This window comes from Rutidosis leptorrhynchoides, chromosome 3 (assembly GCF_046630445.1).
Source record: "Rutidosis leptorrhynchoides isolate AG116_Rl617_1_P2 chromosome 3, CSIRO_AGI_Rlap_v1, whole genome shotgun sequence".
Taxonomy (NCBI): Eukaryota; Viridiplantae; Streptophyta; class Magnoliopsida; order Asterales; family Asteraceae; genus Rutidosis; species Rutidosis leptorrhynchoides.
In genome coordinates, this window is record NC_092335.1 from 180,478,402 (window position 1) to 180,489,088 (window position 10,687).

Sequence of the window (10,687 nt, forward strand, 5' to 3'; positions counted from 1 at the left end):
GTTGCTCAATTCGGGGGCTTCCCATTTTCTTTTGTTGCCACCCGACTTATCCTCGGCTTTATATGCCGACACCTCAATTCCGTCCACCGTTTCGATCAATTGGCGGGCCATATTCAAAGCCTCTTGGTGATTAGCGGGTTTGGATGACATTACTCCTTGTTTGATGCTCTTAGGAAGACCATCCATGTAAAGCTCAACCCTTAGAGACTCGGTACTCACGATATTTGGGCACATCAAGGCTAGCTCAGAAAATCGTTGATTATAGGCCTTTAGGTCATTCCCGACCGCTTTTAAAGTTCTTAGCTCGTGTTCAAGCTTGCGGGTCTCTTCGCGCGGGAAGTATTCGGTGATCATCTTTCCTCTTAAGTCGACCCAAGAGAGAGCGTGGGCTTCGTGGATACCCACCGATTGTACATACGTATTCCACCATGTGAGAGCGATACCGGCGAAGGTGTGAGTGGAAAATCTGACCTTGTCTTGGTCCCGACAACCGCTTATGCTAAAGACGGCTTCTGTTTGCTCAAACCATCGGGTGAGCACGACCGGTCCCCCGGTTCCATCAAAAGTGTGAGGTTTGCACCCCATGAAGTTCTTATAGGAGCACCCTTCGTTTGAATTACCGGCTCCATTGTTGTTGTTGTTGTGATTGTTGTTATTGTTATTGTTGTTGGAAGAGTGACCGGCCATGGCCGCATCCACGGCGGTGGCTATCATTCGTTGTAGAGCTTGTTCGGGAGTTTCGGGAGGAGCGCGTCGACGAGCCATTGTTCCTTCAAGACACAAGAATATCGTTGGTTAGTATTCTCAATAATACCAACCATGATATGGAATAAGGATAAAGAGAAAATTTCCTTAACCCGCCTTAAATTCTTTATGTCATAATGTCGGAACGTCCATGTGAACCACCGTAATATAATCCCGGAAATTATATTACCCTGATTCACATGTGCATTTAACATTACTTCATAAAGTCAAGGTGGCGTGTCAATCAAATTTAACAACGTGATATCAAGATCGAATAAGAGTTAGATATGATAGGAGAGTTCGAGTATAATGCATAAATAGTCAAGTAGTTCCTACTTCAGTCTATATGCCGGTTGTAGTCTAGATTCACTAATGTACCCTATGACTCGGGGTCGACACCAATGAACTCTAAATCCCTACAAGCAACGCTCTGATACCATCTGTAGCGACCCGACAAAATCGCCATTGACGGCGCCGTCTACTTAGGTCCCGTTACGTGGTCATAAGTCCTTAAGATGACGTTTGACCAAAAATATGTCGCATTCATTTCAAATGTAAAGGACGTTTCAAGTTTACAAAAGTAGTTCAACGACTAGTTACATTACAATGTTTAACGTACAATTGAAACCTATGCGACACAATTTAAAAGCAAGTCAAGGGCTCCAAATATGCATGTATACTCGACATCCAAGTAAGTATCAAAAAGAGTGCGGAAGCATGTATCATATAGCATTCAGGGACCTGAGAAAACATAGAGAATCTGTCAACAAAAACGTTGGTGAAATCATAGGTTTAGTAAATGAGTATGTAAGTAAAATAAGTTGAACCACAAGTTATAGTATAAGTCGATTTTCCGAATCGTTTGAATTCCATAAGTATTGTTGTTTACCGAGCACCCAATTATCAAAGCTTAACCGTATCATTTACCTCGGCATAAAAGTGTTAGAACATACACCGTACCAGAATATATTTCATTCGCTTAACGGTAGCGAACCGTCCGAATGAGGGTTAGTCAAACCCGTATGGATCCACACAACATAGTCTCGCTTACACCATCTGATGTAATTAATGATAATTGAATTGAGGGTTTTCGTTCAAACTCGTCCGTATCTTTGTATTCGTATTCGTGTTCGATGTATAAAAGTATGAAAGGTATATATACATATGAAATGTATATAAGCATGTAACGTATATGTTTCTCAGCCCACGATTTAAAAATATAAAAGTTGTTGAAAAAGTGGGACTATGATCTCACCTCGAGTGCACGAGTATAAAAGTACTTCACAAAGTAAACGTGTGCATGAAAGTTGCTTAGCCTTGACCTAAACAAGTAAGTTGTATCAATTTACCGGTTACGACACAAGGTCGGGTGAAATGTGCTCAATTAGTCCTATGGCTCGTTACGACTCGAATAAATAGCATGTGAATCACGTTATCAAGTTTCATGCAAGAATCAAGTATAAAATAAGATTAGAACGATTGCATAAGTGTTTTGTTAAGTTTGACTAAAAGTCAAACTTGGTCAAAGTCAACGAAAAAGTCAATGGGGTCGGGTCGGGTCCCGAACTATTTTCCTAAGCTTAGAAATCATATATGAGCATGTTAGAACAAGTTACATGTGAATTGGAGATGCGTAGCATAGCAAACATTATTCAAAAATCAACAAAGTTGGACAGACCACTTTGGCGCGCCGCGCGGGTATATGGCGCGCCGCGCCATTACCTGTGCACAGAATTCTGGCAGTTTTCACACTCAAGCACGAATCCAACTTCAAATACCCATAAATCCTAAACCGTAAACATCCAAAACAAGTATCTTATATCGTTGGAAAGGTATTTTGACAAGGAATACAACTAACTACTTTTCACCAAGCAAAAACATCAATTACAATAACCAAAAACTCGTCAATTGATCAATAAAGGTTTATTTTCAAAGTGCAATTTCATCAAATGCATTTTAAGTTTCGGGAATCCAATTCACACATATGATATGCCGTTTTGAAGGTAATGAAACGTGCATTACAACTAAACACTTACTAACAACATTTCATGGCATCCAAAGTATCAAAAGTTCATTTCAAGTTCATCAAACCCTAATCAAGAATCACAAAATCAATAATCATGTTAACGCAAGGTTTTCATATCATCCAACATACCAAAACGAAACTAACGATGCTAGTAACACTTTTAACACAATGGGTTTAACATCTAACAACATTTAATCAATCAAAATCAAAGATTAAACTAACCCATTTCAAGTGTTCATGCTAGTTACACCAAATAACAAGATCGAGCATACAAATTACATACACGACATCACAATGAGCCATAGACACTAACTAACATCATTTCAAGTCAAAAACACGAATTTAGAGAAATCTAGAGTTTTAGAAATGTTACCCAAACGAGATGAAATTGGTACCAAAATGTAGAGGATGAAGAGAGGATCACGAATATGTAATTTGTTTTGATGTTGGCCTCCTAGATCGAATTTAGATGATGATTGAATGAATTGGGTGTTATGGTTGTTCTTGCAACTAGAGAGAAAAGGAGGAGAAAGGAGGTGGAAGGTGGATGGAAATGAATGGATGAGAATGGTGGGTTGACTAGTTGACCTAGTCAACTAGTTTGCCCACTTGACAACTTTGGTCCCTCAAGTTTCAAAGCGGGTGCGTAAATTAACCGAACGAATATTTTAAAAACGCTAAAGTAACCGAGAGATGTTAAAATTAAATAACAGAAATATTAAGAACGTTAGTTAACGAAAACTATGAATTTAAATAACGAAAGATATTATTAAAAAAAATAGTGTTAAAAATAAATTTCAACGGAAAAACGCGGGATGTTACATTTAATAGACCACAAGATTTCATATATTTTCATTTCTCATAAACATCATGCATGCATATAGCCATCTGCATAAAAATCATTCATATGGATTGAACACCTGGTAACCGACATTAACCATAATGCATAGAATATCCCCAGAGACATCGACGTCTTAAATAATAATCTCGAAGTACTAAAGCCATCCATAATCGGACCGCGAGGAGTAAGAGCCAATGCTTCGTCACAGGTAACACTGTGAGAACCCCCTCTATGATTAAGCCGACAAGACAGCTTAAACCAGCTCTGATACCCCATGAGACGACCCGTCCTAATCCATAAGGATGAGTACAATAACATATGATTACATTGCGAGGTATTTGACCTCTATATGATACATTTTACAAACATTGCTTTCATTTTAAAAGATAAACTTTCATTTCATCGAAAGTTGATAGGCATGCATACAATTTTATAATATCCAACTAGAAGTGACCTAATCTGTCATTTGCTTAATCATAATCTGTAATGAACTTAACGACTTGAATGCAACGTCTTTGAAATATGCCATGAATGACTCCAAGTAATATCTTTAAAATGAGCAAATGCACAGCGGAAGATTTCTTTCAATCGTGAGAATAAACATGCTTTAAAGTATCAACCAAAAAGTTGGTGAGTTCATTAGTTTATCATCAATATTCATTTCCATCATTTTTAATAGACCACAAGATTTCATATATTTTCATTTCTCATAAACATCATGCATGCATATAGCCATCTGCATAAAAATCATTCATATGGATTAAACACCTTGTAACCGACATTAACCATAATGCATAGAATATCCCCACAGACATCAACGTCTGTAATAATAATCTCGAAGTACTAAAGCCATCCATAGACATGAATGGGGGTTGTTAGGCCCAATAGATCAATCTTTAGGATTCGCGTCAATTAGAGGCCATTTCCCTAATTCTTAGGTTACCAGAGTTGAAGGGCGATATTCAATTTCGATAATCCAACCATAGAATGTAATTTTGATTACTTGTGTCTATTTCGTAAAACATTTATAAAAACAGCGCATGTATTCTCAGTCCCAAAAATATATATTGTAAAATCATTTAAAAAGGGAGCAAATGAAACTCACAATACTGTATTTTGTAGTAAAAATACATATGACGTCATTGAACAAGTGTAGGGTTGGCCTCGAATTCACGAACCTATATTAAGTATATATATATTCATTTAGAAATATAAGTTTATATATAATAGAAATATTTATTTAATAATATAATATTTAGTTTTTCAAATACTAACTATATTTCAAAGTATAATTTAAGATCGTTTACTTAATTAATTTGGAATCAAATATATCTATTATACATAAACACGTTGTCAATACACGTTGCAAGTTATTTATATATTTAACAACCAATATTCCAACTCGCGTTATTTAATCAAAGACATTTTAAATAATCACGTTCTATTATATCGAAAAACGTTTTCGTACATTTGAAACTAAATCAATTGATTATTATGTAATTTAGTCTTCCACTAACTTTTGTCTAATTCCTGATAATTGACACTTTGTTCTCAATGATAGACTACTTTACCAATTATTCTGAATACTGTTAAAAAGGAAAGGTTTCCTAAATCAAAGTGGACCTCTCAACAGAGACCCGTAATCATATCACAATGTATCTGATAAATCAATAATTTGATATTATCTTCTAATTCCATCAATAAACATATTGAAACAAATACGTTCATGTAAAGTATTATACGTTTAATACTTTGTTAACATTCTCAAGTTATAATATATACATATATATAAAAATCATATTCATTTATATAATGGTTCGTGAATCATCAGAATTTGGTCTAGGTTAAATGAATGTATGAATACAGTTTAAAATTCTTGAGATTTAACTTAACAAAATGTGACACAGTGTCAGAATAATATAAAGATAAAGTTTAAATTTGGTCGGAAATTTCCGAGTTGTCACACCAAGCCCAAGTTAAGTTCCTCCAATTTGTACTTTACGGCCCAGTAGGAAATTGGTAAGGCCCAAAAGATGTTGCATTCTACCCAGAACAATATTGGCCACGTCCACGTCCAGAACCCCCTCGAACACGACTAGATCCTCTATAATTCCCTCGATTGTTGTTTTAACCAGGGTTGTATTGGCTGGAACCTCGTTGGGTATTGTTTGATGATGAAGAATTCTTTGTAGGTGAAGTAAAAGAGCTGATCGAAACCAATGCAGTGTCTGAATTTGATGCTGATTACGAAGCTTGTTTAGCTTTACGGCTTTCATCAAGAATAAGTTTGGACCGAGCCTCATAAAATGTTGGAAGCTTGTCCATGTGATTTACTTGAGAAGCAATATATTCCTATGATTCGCCTAAGCCGGTTATCAACTGTAGAACTAAACGATCATTTTCAATTTTAGGACCAACATTGGAGAGTTGATCAGAAAGATGTTTGAGCTCTGGACAATAAGCAGACATATTCGGGAATTCATTGAGGCGAGTATTGTAGAACTTGTGGGTGAGATAAGCGGCACGAGTGTGCCTGTTATCATGGAAAAAAATTTTGAGGCAATCCCAAGCCTCTTGAGCCGTAGATCCAGAGACAAGAACGGTACCAAGAAGTTCAGCCGACATTGTCCCATGAAACCAATGAAGAACAATAGCGTTGAGATGATCCCAACTTTCTGCAGCGTTGGGAGTGGCGTTAGTTACATCAAAAGTAGATGGGGAAGAATCAGTTGATGGGATGATATGATCGATAACCATAAAGGCTTGATAGTAGATCTTAAATAGTTTGGTCCAAGATTCATATTTTCCATTTTCCATCTCGTTATTGCAGGGTGAAGTTTATGATTGTCTGCCATTTGTAATAGGCTGTCGATGAAGCAAGAAGCAAGGAGAAAGCAGAAAGTTTTAGGATTTTGGAGAAGAGAAGGATGGAGAGATGATGGATTAACTTAGGCGTATGATACCATAATAGAATGATTATTCGTGTCTCATCACCTGGATGCCAATTGGCTTATATACATTCATATACATCATTCTAGAATACAATCTCAACAACCAATCATCTATTTTAGGGATTGATTTTACAAGGTTATCTCTATTATTTATCTCTATTTTATATAAATATAACATCCGTATATATATGGAAGATATATACAGCTATTACAATTGAGATCTTACATGTTCTTCAATTTCCTCGAGGATTGGAGCATCGCAAAATTGTGTCGCAAAATTGTGAAGGACCTTCAAAAATTTCGGAGAAATCATAGATGTGTATATGGTAGGGAAAAGGCTAAGGAATGGGAAAAGATTTGCTTATACTAGATTCTGTAATGTTAGGGATGATGATCGTCTGTTAATTTCACTGCAGACCATCTCCTTCGATGGTAACCCTATTAGAGTTTTCAAGGCAAACAAAAGAGGGTCCACCGCTAGTGCTAATGGGACGAATGTGTTTCCGGTAAAAGATTGGAATGATTGTTGGTTAGTAATCCAATGACAATATTTAAATGTTAATCACTTTGTTTTGATGATGACACCAAGGCTTAAGTGCTTAATGCGTATAGGACAACACAAGTTCACAAACCTACATGTTCTCTTGCAAACGACCGTTACACAAAATAAACAAGTCAAAAGAGTCCTTTGAAAAACTCAAGAAGTACATGGCTAGGTCTACAGTCGATCACAGGTCAGACTCTAGGTGTCTTGTACCTTGGTTTCTGAGAAACCAGGTACACGATCAACTCCACGGTCGACCGTGGATCGACTGCAGTTCATTCTGTCCAAATTTCTTGACCAAATAAAGTTTAACCACTTCGGGGCATCTATACTTCACGAAACCTTTTTCAACAAACTTAGAATAGTTGCCCCCTTCATATCAAAAAGATTTTTGGTCTCTAGGATGCTAATCTCGCTTAATATCTGATATCGGCTAAAAAGTCACGTTTTTACCCCCGATATTGACTCCCAAAAAGCATAAAGTTCCAAACTTTTTTGGAAAAATAATCGCTTTTTTGATTAAATTTGTAGATTAAGTAATTACGAAGGCAATGCAAAAATAATCAAGAGAATCGGAGCTAAAACGAAGATTCTAGAGCGAAAACGGTGAAAGACAAGAAATCAAGTTAGGATCCAGAAAATATGTTGACCAGGGCATGCCAAATGGCTTACCAAACGGCTTGCCAAACGGCCTGCCATAATGGAAAACGGGTTTCCACACGGCCTAAGCAAACGAGCACAGCAAATGGGCCACCTGATCAAACGGGCCTTGCAAACGGCCTGCCAAACGGCCTGCCAGCCATTTGCAGGCAATTTTCATTTCTATTTAAAGGATTTTTTTCATCCATTTTCAACACACCTCTCCTCACTCTCTCACAACAATACACTTTCTCTCACTAGAGCTTTCAAGGCTTTCTCACCTCCGAGCGGGAAATTAAGTACCCGGAGGCGAACGCCGAAGATTGTAATAAGAGCGGACTAGAGGATTTCAGCACTTGTAATGGTCCAAATCTCGTCTGTAAATGGTGAACGCTTTCCTTAACTTAATAATGTTATCTTGTTACTTTAAGTTGCTTTCATCTTGAATGCTTATCTATCCGTTGCAAATGTTTAATATGTGTTGAATACTTTATCTGAAACTTATGCTATTGTTATGCTGAAACCTTGACGGTTTAGAAGTTTAAATTACGGATCACCCTTTCTGCTTATTCACGTGGCTATAACCTAGAATTAGGACTTGATCAACCCTAGGATACAAGGTAAGTAGTTATGTGTGCGTAACGTCACAATAGGGATATAGTACCTACGTACGAATAACCATTTATTCGTTAAAGAAGAGCTATCCATTTAGGTTGTGATTAGAGTAGGCAATATAGAGTTCAATGAACACTGACTTGCTCAGAAGCATGATTCGCGTCAGAAGAAACGTTCTTGAGATGATGTAAGATGATCTGGGGTTGAGTAAGTGATAGCAAAGGGGAGACTTCTAATTGAATTAGCAGTACCTTAGAATATCTAAGATCGCACATCTGTTAATGTTAAGGCATAGCTTAGTACTGAGTGGTGGAAAATTACTGTAGTTAGACCAACTAGGATAAAGAAAAGTTGAGACTTTCCATTAGGGATATACCACATTGTTCATGTTCCTAGAATTCTATCGATAAGGTCGTTTAAACCTTCTAAGGTTAACGTTGGGAGTAGGGATATCCGTCTTAGCCAGAATCTTCAAATCCTAAACTCTTAGTGACAAATCAGTTAGGTTCATAGCCAGTTGATTGAGGTTTAGTGTTTATTCTAGGAAGTTAAACTCTTGTGATAGTTCCCAATCAGAATTCTATTCTTCATACCTATCCATCTTTATCTTTATAGTTATATTATTAGTAGTTAATCTTAAACTATCACCACTTGTCACTAGAGTTAACTATTTAGGCATTTTTGTCCCACATTACTGAGCAAACATACAAAAATACGAACCTGAGTTATATTTACCACTTACTCGTTAAAAAGAAGGCAAGTATGAGAGTTATAGCTAGGAAACCCCAGCTAAATATAAATAATAAAACCGTTACTCTCTTTTAGTAGCTAATTCTGACGTATTGCGACCTAACGACACCGCACAAATAAAATCGTCCGTTTTGTCCATATCATAAGTTGAAGTAAGTTTTTGGCGCCACTGCCGGGGAATGAATTTTCTGTTTGTTAAGGTAATCGTTGATTCTGTCAAGATATCTAAGATTCTTGAGTGGTGTCTAAGAAAGACAATTATACACGGACTTGGTTGTTGGATTTTCCGAACAGTCTCCAATTATATTGGAACCAAAAGGATCCTGCCTCTCCGTTGTCGGTCTGGGCACTTGTTTTAAAGATAAATTGATAAGAAACAGACGTGCTTAACAGACAGGAAGTTTGTCGGTATAGGATTTAAAGTCACCATTATAGTAAGCCCTTTTAAAACTATAAAAACAAAATATTAATTATGGTATTAATTTCTGTATATTCCAGTTCAAACTTAACTGATTACGAAGAAAGTGCAAAAGGTAGTTGCTCACCCACAACTTCGGAAACCGGAGAAGTTTTTCTTTATAAATTTAAAACCGAAACGAATCTAAACCCTGATGAATCTCATCAAGAATTAATTCTTGATCCTTGTTATTGGATCATAAGATCAACATGAACACGATGAATGGAACGAATAGCCACAAAGTAATCAAGGAAGTTGAGAGAAAATGAGATTTTCTATTCCACGGCTTCCTTGATCTCATTACATAACATTGGCTATTGTTAACTTTTTATGGAGTTCCTAGATCCTTCATATAGCCCTCATTTAAAGGATCTCTTGGAAGTATGATTGACTAATTCTCGGGTACCTAACAATCTCCCCTCATGAGATAATCATACTTCTAAACGAACACTCCGTTAGAAAAACATACAAAATTACATGAAAGAAACATGCTATCGCTAACTAGCTCCCCTTATGAATCTTGCATGGCCGTTGAAGTAGATCTTCATGTTGGAATTCTTCTACCTTCAATGGTCTTTGGGTTTACACAGCGGAAATGTGCAACCATGTGACATTCATCGTAGCATCACTTCATGTTGTTTGGAAAAGATACTTCGAATTCTTAGAGTTTCTCCCCTCAAGGCCGATATACTCCTAATATCTCATTGAAGAACAATTCTAATCTCAATTAGAGTCTTTGATATTGGATCCAGTGAGAAAAGATCTTCTTCGAATTCTCATAACTCCCCTCTGACACTTACCTTGATTAGTAAGCTCGAAAAACTAGAGAAACTCCCCCTTCAAAGTATAAGGGGCACGGCCGATCAAGTTTGATTTCAATCAAACACATGATCGTCTCATAAAGCGTATAGATCGTTGACTCCTTCGAAATTCCTAACGTCTCAATACTCCCCCAAGGATGTGGAAGTCGCTTTCGTTTTCCTTTGCTCACTCGTCAAACAAGTAATGCTTGATTTTGTCTCTCTGAAGTCCGAGTCCAATACCGTACGTGTATTGAAGTCACACGTACATCAACCATATCTATATCTCCCCCACAATGAAGCTCGCATGAAATAAGAGC

At 36.9% G+C, this 10,687-nt stretch overlaps 1 protein-coding gene across 1 annotated transcript; it reads right to left on the reverse strand.

Annotated features, from left to right (window-relative positions):
- Positions 1 to 5,963: 5,963 nt before the first annotated feature.
- On the reverse strand, positions 5,964 to 6,428 carry LOC139900666 (uncharacterized). Its single transcript, XM_071883427.1, has one exon. The coding sequence runs from the start codon at positions 6,426 to 6,428 to the stop codon at positions 5,964 to 5,966; it is 465 nt and encodes a 154-aa protein (XP_071739528.1).
- Between the last annotated feature and the right edge of the window lie 4,259 nt (positions 6,429 to 10,687).